Genomic DNA, 13,666 nt, shown 5'->3' on the forward strand with positions numbered 1-13,666 from the left:
ACTTTGGAGTATTTTTAGGTGTTTTTATTTTGTTTTGTTTACAGCACTGGGGTTTGAATTCAGGGCTTTGTACTTGCTAGGAGGGCACTCTACCACTTGAGTCACACCCTCAGTTGTTTTTATTTAAAATGTATGTATGTATATATGTATGTATGTATGTATGTATGTATGTATGTATGTATGTGTGTGTGTGTGTATTTGCCTTTAGCTTTGTGTCACTGTGAAGAAATACCTGAGATTAATCCACTTCTCTCTTTTTCTTTTGGTGCCAGTCCTGGGGCTTGAACTCAGAGCCTGTCCCTTCTTTTGCTCAAATCTACCACTTTGAACTATAGCTCCACTTCCAGCTTTTGTTTTTGTAGTTTGAGTGGAGATAAGAGTCTCACAGATTTCCTGCCCGAGCTGGCTTTGAATCACAATCCTCTGATCTTAGCCTCCTGGGTAGCTAGAATGACAGGCTCGAGACACCAGTGCCCCGGTTTGGTCAACTTTTCAATGAGGAAAAGTTTTGTTCTGTGGAGGGGGTCATTGTTTCAGAGGTTTTGGACCATGGTTGGTCAGCGCTGTTGTTTAGGGCCTGGGCTGAGGTGAGACGGGACCTCATGGCAGGGAGCACACAGTGGAGGCTGCTCACTTCAGGATGCCTGGAAGCAGAGAGGGAGGGGAGGGAGGGAGGAAAGAGAGAGAGGGAGAGAGGAAGAGAGGAAGGGAGGGAGTGGGAGGGAGAGGGAGAGAGAAAGAGAGAGAGAGAGAGAAAGAGAGAGAGAGAGAAAGTGCCCTTTCAAGAGCCACTCCCCCCATGACCTAACTTCCTCCCACTAGGCCTCTTCTTTGAAGGTTCCTCCTCCTCCTTCCTCCCACTGACCAGGACTTCGATGCAAAGTATAGCAAGAAGCTCTTCTTGGTGTCTAAATCAAACACAGTTGCTGCTGGGCTTCCCTATGCACAGCCCACCCACTCCCCCAGTCCAGGGACACGTGTGAGCTTCAGGGTGGAGGACTCAGGCTGGGCCTCCCCCCCCCCCCCGGGACACTGCCTTCTCCCTCTCAGCTCAACGCCACGTTTATTCCCACAGGGACTTTCCGAGGCGTGTGCAAGAAAATCGATCACTTTCCCGAGGATGCAGACTACGAGCAGGACACAGCTGAGTATCTCCTGCGTAAGTGTCACCCCTGTTTCCAGGGTTGGGGGAGGAAGGAGGTTGGGGGGGAGAGAGACCTCCCTCCCCCCAGCCATTGTCCACAGGCCTCAGAGATGGAACCCCACCACCACCACCATCCATCCATCTGGAAATGCAAAGGGCTGCTGGTGTCTCTGGTGAAGTGGTAGACACGTGGTTCTGGGTTTCTGTGTCTCTTACATTTTGATGATCTAGAAAGAGGAAAGGAAAAAAAGTAGGTTAGTCAAAACGGGAAGGTTCTTTTTAGTCCGCTTAGGAGAAGAAGAAAAAAAAATCTAAGGAATTTTCAACTCCTTACAAGTTTTTACTTTCTTCCCTGGAGGGCTGATCTGAGAAAGTGCTAATGGGCTAGGTGCTAATGGATGAGGTGCTAATGGGTGAGTTCCCCCGGGGGGGGGGGAGGCTTGGAAAGAGAAATGAGAACTCCAGTTCACCTCTCCTGGGCCTCTCTTCTGTTTCAGTTCAACTGGGATGAGGCCAGGGTCTCCATGGGACTTAGCAAACGTCAGTAACCCGGATGTACCATAAACTGTTACAAACACAGAACCCAGAGCCAGAAAACTGTGGTAGCTTCTACCAAGAGCTCTGAAATCTGGTCTATCTCAACTCTGACCTGATTTTGACCTAGGGCAAGTTGCTTGAGTCCTAGATCTAGCTTTCTTCTCCTGTTGTGAAATCAAGATTCTAGTATCATCTATCTGACAGGGTCATGAAAAACAAACAAGCTAATGTATTTTATACTTTGCCCCAAGCCCAACATGTAATCACGAGGAAATATATGTCAGTTCTGGCTTGTCATGTGGGATTAGTGACAGCAAAGTCAGTTATAGATGTGGGCTTTACCTGGGTCTGAGCAAAGAGAGAACTTGATTTGGATTTAAATGTAATTTTGGGGGGGGAGGGGTTCGATCGTGGGGCTTGAACTCTAGGCCTGGGCGCTGTCCCTCAGCTCTTCAGCTCAAGGCTAGCGCTCTACCACTTGAGCCACAGCACCACTTCCAGGTTTTTTCTTTTTCTTTTGCTTATGTGGTGCTGAGGAATCGAACCCAGGGCCTCATGCATGCAAGGCAAGCACTCTACCACTGAGCCACCTTCCCAGCCCTATAATTTTTTTTTCAAGACCAGGTAATGAGTTCATGAACAAATTCCAAAGGCATTGATTATTCAGCTGTGTTAGATTTAAGGTGCTTTTATTTTTTAAATTATGATTATATATGGAAAGTCCTATTCTGGCTCTGTTTGTGTGGAGTTCAGTGTAGAGGATATGCTTAGCATGTGTGAGTCTTTGGGTTCAACCTTGAGAACAAGAAGGGAAGGGAATGGAAGAAAGAGAAGAGAAGAAGGAAGGGAGAAAGGGAAGAAAGGAGGGAGGAAGTGATGAAAGAGGCAAGGAGAGAGAGGGGAAGAAAGAAGGAAGGAAGGAAGAGAAAGAGGCAGGGAGAGCAGAAAGAAGAGAAGAAATGAAGAAAGGAGGGAATAAAGGAGAGAAGGAAGAAGGGAGGGAGGGAACTAGGATGGAGGAATGAAAGAAAGAAGGAAGGAAGGAGGACAAGAAGGGATGGAGGGAAAGAAGAAAAGGAGAGAAAAGGAAAGATGAAAGAAGGGAGAGAGGGAGAATAGACACATGGAAGAAGGGAGGGAAGGGAGAGGGATGAGTGAAAGAAAGACGAGAGAAGACAAGAAGGGAAGGAGAGAGGGAGGGAAGAAAAAAGAGAGGACAAAAGAAGAGCGGGAAGGAAGAAATAAAGGAGAGAAGGGAAAAGGGAGGGAGGGAAGGTGGGAGAGAAAGAGAAGAAAGAGTGGAGGATGACAGGAGTCACCGGGACCCCTGTAAAGAGAATAGCTTTGAAGTCTGTGGGATTTTACCAGGATGTCATCCTTTATCTTTTCGACTTGAAAGGAGCATTTTGATGTTTTCCCATGTTGGAGATAAACGGAAATAGGACTTTCATTCCACAACTCGCAAAATTGATTTTATTTGGAGAGTTTGATGGCGTTTCCAACAAAACATTTGTCTTCCCTCTGGGAAGATGGGGTCCTCTCAACTTTCGTCTCCCCTTACCGCCATCTCCCAGTCCACTTAGCTTCACGGAGAACCACAGCACAGGGCCAAGGGTAAGGAGGGAAAGCGAAGGTCACATTCCTTCCTTCATAGCTCTCCTTATTGTCTAGGAATTTATGCTGCCTCACAGCCCTGACAAAATGGGGGTTCTTCCTATGATTTCTCTGCTATTTCCTCATCTTCATGTGCAGCTCTGATGCCTATGTCTTCACCTCACTCACTGTGGCTATAACAAAATACCCGAGGCCAGATGATTTATAAAGAATAGATATTTATGTAGCTTACAGTGCTGGAGGCTAGGCAGCCCTGAGCCCCCACAGCTACCCACCCCAGCCCTTCTGCCCTGACACCCACCCCCACACTGAGCCACCTTGAAACAAATGTAGCCCCCTTGGTCTTTTGTGATTTAAGAGAACTCATACACACACACACACACACACACACACACAACACGTCGCCCCTCTGTAAATTCCACGGTCTTCCCATCTCTCTTTTGGATGATCTCCATTTATCTACAGCAGTGGCCAAACTTCTGACAGACAAGCATGCAAACATGAACCCACTCAAGAAAGAGCTGTCAGAAGAAAGAGCTGTATGGTTGGGTCTGAGCATATTTTCATGGCTGGCAAATGGAAACAGCCCATCCGAGCTTATAGGATTAAAACTTAGAACACTGAAGAATACAAATTTAGCTTTGAGCCCAGGGAGCTGTGACCCTCCCTGACCCACCCCCGAAGAAATTACAAATCAATTCGTTTGTTCATTGAGTGACTAGACAGATGTAAGTGGGTGCTGTCCAGCTCTGTGCTATGCAGCACATGCTTGAAATCTGATAGCAGTCTTCGCGTTCAAGGCTGGCTATGTAATCTGCAGGTCCCAATACCAAAGGAACATCCCAGAGTCCTGGCTCCAAAATACAGGACAAAAAAAAGTTTCCTTGGAAGTGGCGCTGTAGCTCAAGTGGTAGAGCGCTCGCCTTGAGCTGAAGAGCTGAGGGACAGCGCCCAGGCCCAGAGTTCAAGCCCCACGACCGACAAAAAAAAAAAAAGTTTCCTTCCCTAAGCCAGGTACCAATGGCTCACATTTATAACCCTAGCTACTCAGGAGGCTGAAACCTGAGGATCACAGTTGGAAGCCAGCTCAGGCAGGAAAATCCTGTGGGATTCTTGTCTCTAGTTAACCAGCAAGATGGAGCTATGGCTCGAATGGTAGAGCACCAGCCTTGAACAAATAAACTAAGAACAGCACCCGGGCCCCTGATGACACAAAAAGAAAGAGAAACAGACAGAGAGAAAGAGGGAAGGAGGGAAGGGAGGAAGAAAGAAAGGAGGGAGGGAAGGGAGGAAGGAAGGAAGGAAGGAAAGAAGGAAGGAAAGAAGGAAGGGAGGAAGGAAGGAAGAAAGGAAGGAGAGAAGAAAGGAGAGAGGGAGGGAAGGAAAGAAGAAAGGAAGGAAAGGGAGGGAGAGAGGGAGGAAGGAGGGAGGGAGGGAAGGAAGGAAGGAGGGAGGGAAGGAAAGAAGGAGGGAGGGAAGGAAGGAAGGAGGGAGGGAGGGAAGGAAGGAAGAAAGAAAGGAGGGAGGGAAGGGAGGAAGGGAGGAAGGAAGGAAGGAAAGAAGGAAGGAAGGAGGGAAGGAAAGAGGGAGGGAAGGAAGGGAGGAAGAAAGGAAGGATGGAGAGAAAGAAAGAGGGAGGGAAGGAAGGAAGGGAGGAAGAAAGGAAGGAAGGAAGGAAAGGAAGGAGGGAGGGAGGGTGGGAGGGAGGGAAAGAATGGAGGGAGGGAGGAAAGAATGGAGGAAGGGAGGAAAGAAAGAAGGAAGGAAGGAAAGAAGGAAGGGAGGAAGGAAGGAAGAAAGGAAGGAGAGAAGAAAGGAGAGAGGGAGGGAAGGAAAGAAGAAAGGAAGGAAAGAAGGAAGGGAGGAAGGAAGGAAGAAAGGAAGGAGAGAAGAAAGGAGAGAGGGAGGGAAGGAAAGAAGAAAGGAAGGAAAGGGAAGGAGAGAGGGAGGAAGGAGGGAGGGAAGGAAAGAAGGAGGGAGGGAAGGAAGGAAGGAGGGAGGGAGGGAAGGAAGGAAGGAAAGAAGGAAGGGAAGGAAAGAGGGAGAGAAGGGAGGGAAGGAAGTAAGCAAGCAAGAAAGGAAGGAAGGAAGGAAGAAAAGAGGGAGAGAAGGGAGGGAAGAAAGGAAGGAAGGAGGAAGGAAGAAGGGAAAGAAGGAAGGAGGCAGGGAGGGAGAGAGGAAGCAAATTGTTGACCCTTGGTGTTAGATCTTCTGGGTTGGTGACACTGGTGTAGTGGCCATCCATCCCTGGACTCTTTGCTGTGGCACCCGATGCCAGCGTTAGGAGGATCCCAGGAGTGGCTGGGTGCGGGCAGACAGCTCTCCTCTCCTGCCTGCAGGCGCTGTGCGGGCCTCCAGTGTCTTCCCCATCCTCAGCGTCACGCTGCTGTTCTTCGGGGGGCTCTGTGTGGCGGCCAGCGAGTTCCACCGCAGCAGACACAATGTCATCCTCAGCGCGGGCATCTTCTTCGTCTCCGCAGGTGAGTGTCCTGGACACCACACTGAAGTCAAGGGCTCCATGGACAAAACAATGCTGTTCAGGGTTCCTTCTGGGCAAAAACTGAATTTCTTCTTTTTTTTTTCTTTTCAGTCATGGGGCTTACACTGAAGGCCTGGATGCTGTCTTTGAGCTCTTTTGCTCAAGGCTAGCTCTCTACCACTTTGAGTCATGGCACCACTTCTGGTTTTCTGGTGGTCAATTGAAGATAAGAGTCTCACAGACTTTGCTGCCCAGGCTGGCTTCAAATTGCAATCCTCAGATCTCAGCCTCCTGAGGAGCTAAGATTATAGGCATGAGCCACCAGCTACCAGCTAAGCATTTCATTAGAATAAAAAATGATAAAACTCTAGCTAAGGATATCACATCGACAGTAAATTGTAACTTAAAAATTAGACACAATAAGCCAGGTGCTGGTGGCTCATGCTTGTAATCTTAACTACTCAGCAAGCTGAGATCTGAGAATTATGGTTAAAAGCCAGGCCAGGTAAGGAAAGTTCATGAGACTCTTATCTCCAACAGACCAACTCAGAAAAAGTCAGAGGAAGGCCTGATAATGTGGCTTAGTGGTAGAATGCTTGCCTAGCATGCATGAAGCCCTGGGTTCGATTCCTCAGTAACACATACACAGAAAAAGCCAGAAGTGGTGCTGTGACTCAAGTGGTAGAGAGCCAGCCTGGAGCAAAAGGAGCTCAGGGACAGTGCCCAGGCCCAGAGTTCAGGCCCCACCACTGGACCCCAAAAAATAAAATAAAATACGAATTGTTTCTAGAGTTTCCCAGGGAAGCTTTTTTTCATTTAATTAATTAATTAATTAATTTATGGTGATGCTCAGGTTTGAACTCAGGGCCTCCTGCACTTATCCTTGAGTCATGTCTTCAGTGTTGTTCCTGACAGGTTGTTTTTCAGATAAGGATCTCCCTTGCTACCCAGCATGCACCCTGACTCATCCTACTTTAGGCTCCCTGATAGCTAGGATAAGAGATACCCTCCTCTGTGTCTAACTCTGTATTGAGAGGGGATCTCGTGGGGCTTTTTTTCTGCATCGGCTGGCCTTGAACCACCATCCTCCCAATCTCAGCCTCCCTGGGTGCCTGACCTTCATTTTTTGAACTGTGGTTAACCACAGGTAACTAAAAGCTCATAAAGAAGAACCAGGAACAAGAGGGAAAGGAGCTGCCATAGTATCATGTATCTACTGAGACAGAGATAATGGAGGAGAGGATACAGGCATTGAGCTTTGAATCCAGGCTCTCTACTTTTGCAGCCTTGGGAAACATTACCAACTTCTCGTAGCTCAGTTTTCTCACCTTTGACATAGCAAATAAGAACAGTAACAGCTTCCTAGCGTTATTGGAAGGAAACTGAGTATAAAAGACATGATGTTATTTTCTTTAGTTATTTATTATATATTTTATTTCTTTAATTAATTAATTTAGGCCAGTCCTGGAGTGTGAATGAAGCAGGGCCTAGCACTTTCCTTGGGCTTCTTTTGCTCAAGGCTGGTTACTCTACCCCTTGAGCCACAGCTCCACTTCCAGTGTTCTGGTACTTAACTGGCAGATAGGAGTCTCACAGACTTTTCTGTCCAAGCCGGCTTCAAACCGCCATCCTCATATCTCAGGCTCCTGAGTAGCTAGGATTTACAGGTGTGAGCCGCTGGTGCCCAGCATTATCTTCTAATTTTGGAAAAGCAGCAACAAGAGATGCCAAGTCAGGAATCCAGAGCCTTGATCCCCTGTTGAGACTCTTCCCCAGCAGATCTCTCTTCTGCAAAATGAAGAAGGGAATCTGCAAGCCACTCTGAGTCTCTGGGAACCTACTCATGCTGCACACCAGGCAGAGAGCCGCCATCTTGCCCTGGGAAGATGTGGTCCATTAAAGTGGCTGTGGCTTTGGACTCTGCTCTGTGGGAGCAAATATTAACAAAAGGCAAACCCAGGAACTTGCTTGGCTTTGAGACCAAGGCCCTGGCAGACCTCGATAGTCAGCTCCAATGCTGTGTTGAATTGACAGTCTGCAAAGAACAAGAGAATGTCATCCATTTGTCTCCAAGGGGCCTGTTAAGGGAGGAAGGTGTCAGCAGCTACCGTCTTAGTATAGGGGCTTGTCAAGCATGACAGATTAGTCATTAGTTCAATTAGTCATTAGTTCACACAGAAACAGGAAAGCTAGGAGCTTGGAGGTCTGATCCTAGACACCCTCTCCCTTGAATCTACTCTGAGATCCCCAGAATCTGTTTGTCCATCTATAGAATGAGAGGATAGGAAGGTGCTATGTGCTGGGCCCCCTGTACTATGCTTAAAAGCCTGAGAACTGAAGCCAACTCTCTGAGCTCTACGATTTTTCTACTTTGTAACCTTAGGCAAGTCTCTTAACCTCTCTATGCCTCAGTTTCCCCATCTGAAAAAATGGAACTCATGACAGTCCCGCCTCTTGAGGTTACTCAGAGGATCTAGAGTATTGGCACTTGAACTCAGGGCCTTGAGCTCTCTCAACCCAAGGCCAGTATGCTACCACTTGAGCCATGCCTCTATTTCTGAGTTTTGTTGGAGATAAATCTCACAGATTTGTCTGCCTGGGCTGGCTTTGAACATTGATTCTTCAATCTCAGCCTCCTGAGTAGCTAGGATGATAAGTGAGAACCACTGGCATCCAGCTTGTTAAGGGAATTTAAATGAGTTAATATATAAAAGTATGCTGAGAACAGAGCCCAGTATTGAGGATGGATTCAGTGCCCAATAACTCAGGGCTCTTTACTGTGCACAGAGCATTCACTTACTCAACAAATACACACAGAGCTCTTGCTTTGGTCAGGCTGGGGACTAGGAGCTGGGGCCATAGCAACAAATAAGAAGAGCTAAATCCTTGCCCTTGCAGAGTTCACAGGCTGAGCAATGGAACAAAGCTACTGTCTACTCTCATCTAGTTACTGAAATCCCAGGCCCCGGGGGCTGCCCTGGGTTCAAATTCAATCATTTCTTAGCTGGGCCATCATAAGAATTCCCTGATGGCTCTATGTATGTTTCTTCATATGTAAAAGAAGGGTCTGTTTTCAAGGCCATCCTGGGGTTTGCATTCCAAGCCTTGAACTATCTAGGGAGGTGTCTTACTACTGAGCCATACCTCCAGCTCCATTTTTGCACTAGTTCTTTTTGAGATTAGTGTCTCGCTCGCTACCTGCCATCTCTGAACTGAGATGACAGATACGTGTCACTTCATCCAGCTTCCTTCTGTTGAGATGCAGTCTCGAAGACTTTTTTGCCCAGACTGGCCTCAAATCATGATTCTTCCTTTCTTGGCCTCCCATTTATCTAGGATTACAGGCATGAGCCTCCAGTGCCTCGCTTCTTTTTATTTATTCATTTTTTTGATTGATTGATGACAGATGAACAAATAATAAGTAGTAGAGGTGTTAAACAGATGATATATCAATAGATAATATATATCACACAGAGAGAGAAAGAGAGAAGAAATTCACATGGATGTCCACTCTTTGTTTGACACTTGATTCTCCCTTCAAACTTTTCTTTTTCCTCTTCTCTCCTTCCCCAGCAAGGGGGGTGCGAGGGCTGCTTCTTCAACTTAGTCACCAAAATTTCTCTGCTAGCAGAGAAAATATGGCTATGGGGGAGCAAGGGCCTCACTCAACGCTGCCTTCAGTAAGCTGAAATGTCTTTGAAGTCTGCCTCCCATTCAACTTAAAAAATTCATGTGAATTCTGCTCTCTCCTCCTTATTATTTCCATGTTCATTTTAATATAAAAGTGTGTGTCTTCCTCACTAATCTTCCAGCTAAATTGGCACTGCTGGAAGAGATGCTGTTTTTCATCTTGTGTCTGTTAGCTGCCTGACACAGAGTTGGGTCTGTCATCTCCCATGCAGCGAAGCAGCTAGGTGATTCGAACTTGCTGCCTAGCTCCTAAATGACCTATCTGTCCGGGCCATGCAATGGCAGGAGAGGGCAGGGCACAAACAGATCCTGAACTATAACCAGGGTGGTTCCATCCAAAATAATCCCAGTGACTTATACCAGCCAACCAAAATGGCAGCACTAAAGCAGATGGCTGGGCCTGCCAGACCTGGAGTTAACACTTTAGTTGCTTGGCTATTTCTTAGGAAATAGTCTAGACGTACAGAGTGGAGGACTCAGGAGGCTCTCAGAAAGGGTTGCTTATTACCAGGTGCTAAGTGCTTGCACCTGTAAGCCTAGCTACTCAGGAGGCTGAGAACTGAGGATCGTAGTTGGAAGCCAGCCCAGGCAGGAAAGTCTGTGAAATTCTTATCTCTGATTAACCAGCAAACAACTGCAAGTAGAGGTATGGCTCAAGTGGTTTAGTAGCCAACCATGAGCCAAAAAGCTAAGAGATGGCACCCAGGCTCTGAGTTCAAGCGCCAGTACCAACACACACACACACACACACACACACACACACACACACACACACAGAGTCTCTCTCTGACTAATGGCGATGAATTCAAAGGCAAAGACCTGTGTCTTGCCCATTTTTCCATTGCCATGGTTTAGTGCCAAGGATTAAGCGTTGATGGAATTAATTGCTCTGAAGAGAAAATGAATGCCCACTGGGTTTGACTGCTGTTTCTGGGGGAGGAAGATGAAAGCTGTATCTGAATGCTCTCTGCCCAGGACTGCAAGTCTGTGTTTCCCCAAAACAACAGAACTTAGAGGAAGATCTCAGCAGTGGGATTTACCAGCCAGATTATCTTTTCCTCTCTCCCTGTCACCTCCACATTTGCTATAAATAATACCTCCAGGCTAAAAGTACCAATTGAGCCAGTGGCTCAAGCCTGTAATCCTAGCTACTCAGGAGACTGAGATCTGAGGATCACAGTTTGAAGCCAGATGGGGTAGGAAAATCTAAGAGACTTTTATCTCCAATTAACCAGCAAAAAGGCGGAAGTGGAGATATGGCTTAACTGGAGCACTAGCCTTGAGCAAAACAAGCGAGAGGCAGCCAGGTACCAGTGGCTCAATCCTAGCTACTCAGAAAGCTTAAGATCTGAGGATCTCAGTTCAAAGCCAGCCCAGGCAGAATTATTATCTCTAATAAACTACTCAGAAAAAGGCAGACGTAACGCTGTGGCTCAAGCGGTAGAGCTCTAGCCTTGAGCTCAAAGAAGCTCAGGGACAGCTCCAAGCCCCAGGACTGGCACCAATAAGTAAATAAAAGTAAAAAACAGAATATGCTAGTCACTCATCTCGCCATAGCATTGCAAGGTTGATCAAATACGTGTTCTTGTTTTGTTTTGCTTTGCTTTTCTCTTCTCTTAGGGTTAAGTAATATCATTGGCATCATCGTTTACATCTCAGCCAATGCAGGAGACCCCGGGCAACGTGACTCTAAGAAAAGCTATTCCTACGGATGGTCCTTCTACTTCGGAGCCTTCTCATTCATCATTGCCGAGATCGTCGGGGTGGTAGCCGTGCACATCTACATTGAGAAACATCAACAGTTGCGTGCCAAATCCCACTCCGAGCTCCTGAAGAAATCCACCTTCGCCCGCCTTCCACCCTACAGGTACCGATTCCGGAGAAGGTCAAGTTCTCGCTCGACTGAGCCTAGGTCCCGAGATCTGTCCCCGATCAGCAAAGGCTTCCACACCATCCCTTCTACTGATATCTCCATGTTCACCCTCTCCCGGGACCCCTCAAAGATCACCATGGGGACCCTCCTCAACTCGGATCGGGACCACGCTTTTCTACAGTTCCACAACTCCACACCCAAAGAGTTCAAAGAGTCTTTGCATAATAATCCAGCTAACAGACGCACCACGCCTGTCTGAGCTGATCTCTGACCTCTGCCCCCCACCCACCTCTCACTCCACATCTAGCCCAGCCTTGAGGGAGAGGGGGGAAGGGAAAGGAGGGGGGCAGGAAAGTGTCCACAGAGATCTCTCTAAGGTTGCATGACATGTGATGGTATATCCGTCTTACAAAGAAGAAAAATGAATGGACTCAAGCCTTCCCCCCCCCCACCCACCCATCCCTCAGTCTCCCGTGTCCCCACCCACCCTCTGGTGTCATTCCTCATGTGTGTCTGTGTCTGTATCTGTGTCCTCTTTTCCTTTGGGAAGCACCTCCACGTTCTTCTTCCCTTGGAAGGGGACTTGTCTCAGAGTCACAGGTGGCGGCTTGAGGGAGGCAGAGTTTTGTCAAAATCGCCATCAGATGGGCATCGTTGTACTGTTATTTTATTTCCCCCCCCCCATTGTGTTCACCCCATGCCTTCTCCCGGTGGCCAACCACCCAGGTGGCCCCTTAATTAAGGGAGGTAGTTCACCTTCTCCGTGTTAGAAAAACTTGACCAGAAATCAAAGATCTCCGAGCCCTGAAGCAGTTAATGTAATAAGCACTCATGTTATTAAAGGTTTTGCCTTGTCACCAAAGCAGCTGGAAATGTTTTTGGTTTTTTTTGTCTGGGTATTTCTTACACTCATTCACTCCCCTGACTGCCAGACCAACTCCACTCTCTCTTTCACACTCTAGCCAACAGGAAGCCCCGCCCCCCTCCATTTGCCCTCTTAAAGCCAATTAAGATGTCTCCCCATCCGCACCCACAGAGTCTGGCTACCTGGACAGTGTTCACCACCCAGGTCTGGAACACACTAGGTCCAAGGGCTGAGTCACCTGAGCTGCAAAGCCTTGGTCTATCACCTTTAAAATGGGACACAAGCTGGGCACCAGTGGCTCACATCTGTAATCCTACTAGTTACTCAGGAGCCTGAAGTCTGAGGAACACAGTTCAAAGCCAGCCCCAGTCAGGAGTGTCCCTGAGATTCTTATTTCCAATCAACTACCCAAAAAGCCCAAAGCAGAGCTGTGGTTTGAGTGGTAAAGCAATGAGCTTTGAGCAAAAGAAGCTCAGGGACGGCATCCAGACCCTGAGTTCAAACTCTAGAACCAGCGCACGCAGGCGCGTGCGTGCACACACACACACACACACACACACACACAAATAAATACACACACATATATACATACATAAAATGGAACACAATAATCAGTGACTTCCCCGTAGCAATGTAAGACTTAAATAAAAATCCACATCGAAAATGAATAATACATTATAAAGAAGCATATTTTGTTCCTGGGGCTGGAAGTTAGGGCCTGGGCACTCTCCCTGGGCTGTTTTGCTCAGGGCTGGGCTCTCTACTACATAAGTCACATGTCTACTTCTGGCTTTTCGGTGGTTCATTGGAGATAAGAGTCTCGTGGGTTTTCCTGCCCAGATTCACTTTGAATTGCAATCCTCAGACTTCAACCTCCTGAGTAGCATGGATTACAGGTGTGAGCCACCCTGCTAGAATCAATATTTTTTTTTAAGTATTAGATGGATTCTGGCAGAGAGAATAGTGCATTGTTATTCTTCTTGCACTGCTCTAACAAAATACCACAGGCTACATGGTTTGCTCCACAGACATGTATTTCTTACTATCCTGGAGACCGGGGAGTTCAAAAGCAAGATATTAACAATTTTGGTTATGGGTAAAAACCTTCTTCCTGGCATAGACAATTGCCTTCTTGTTGTACTTTCATTGGCTGCAAAGTCTTCTTTCTCTTTTTAGAAAGCAAACAGAAGGGCTGGGAAGGTGGCTCAGTGGTAGAGTGCTTGCCTTGCATGCCTGAGGCCCTGGGTTTGATTCCTCAGCATCACTTAAGCAGAAAAAGCCGCAAGTGGCGCTTTGGCTCAAGTGGTAGAGCGATAGCCTTGAGCTGAAGAGCTGAGGGACAGCGCCCAGGCCCAGAGTTCAAGGCCCACAACTGACAAAAAAAGAAAAAGGGAGGAAGGAAGGAAGGAAGCAAGCAAGCAAGCAAACAGAAGTCAGGCACCTACAGCTCACACCTGTAATCCA

The 13,666-nt window shown here is 47.4% G+C and overlaps 1 protein-coding gene across 1 annotated transcript in view; it reads left to right on the top strand.

The window, feature by feature from the left end:
- The window catches only part of Cacng3 (calcium channel, voltage-dependent, gamma subunit 3), a 95,229-nt gene extending 83,604 nt beyond the window's left edge, over positions 1-11,625 (top strand). The window contains exons 2-4 of the mRNA XM_013011480.1: positions 1,076-1,159; positions 5,635-5,775; positions 11,085-11,625. Of these exons, the coding sequence (XP_012866934.1) occupies positions 1,076-1,159; positions 5,635-5,775; positions 11,085-11,596 (737 nt within the window). The 3' untranslated portion in view covers positions 11,597-11,625. The remainder of the gene's footprint in view (positions 1-1,075; positions 1,160-5,634; positions 5,776-11,084) is intronic.
- The last annotated feature ends 2,041 nt before the right edge of the window (positions 11,626-13,666 follow it).

This window comes from Dipodomys ordii, unplaced genomic scaffold (genome assembly GCF_000151885.1).
Source record: "Dipodomys ordii isolate 6190 unplaced genomic scaffold, Dord_2.0 Scaffold14, whole genome shotgun sequence".
Lineage (NCBI taxonomy): Eukaryota > Metazoa > Chordata > Mammalia > Rodentia > Heteromyidae > Dipodomys > Dipodomys ordii.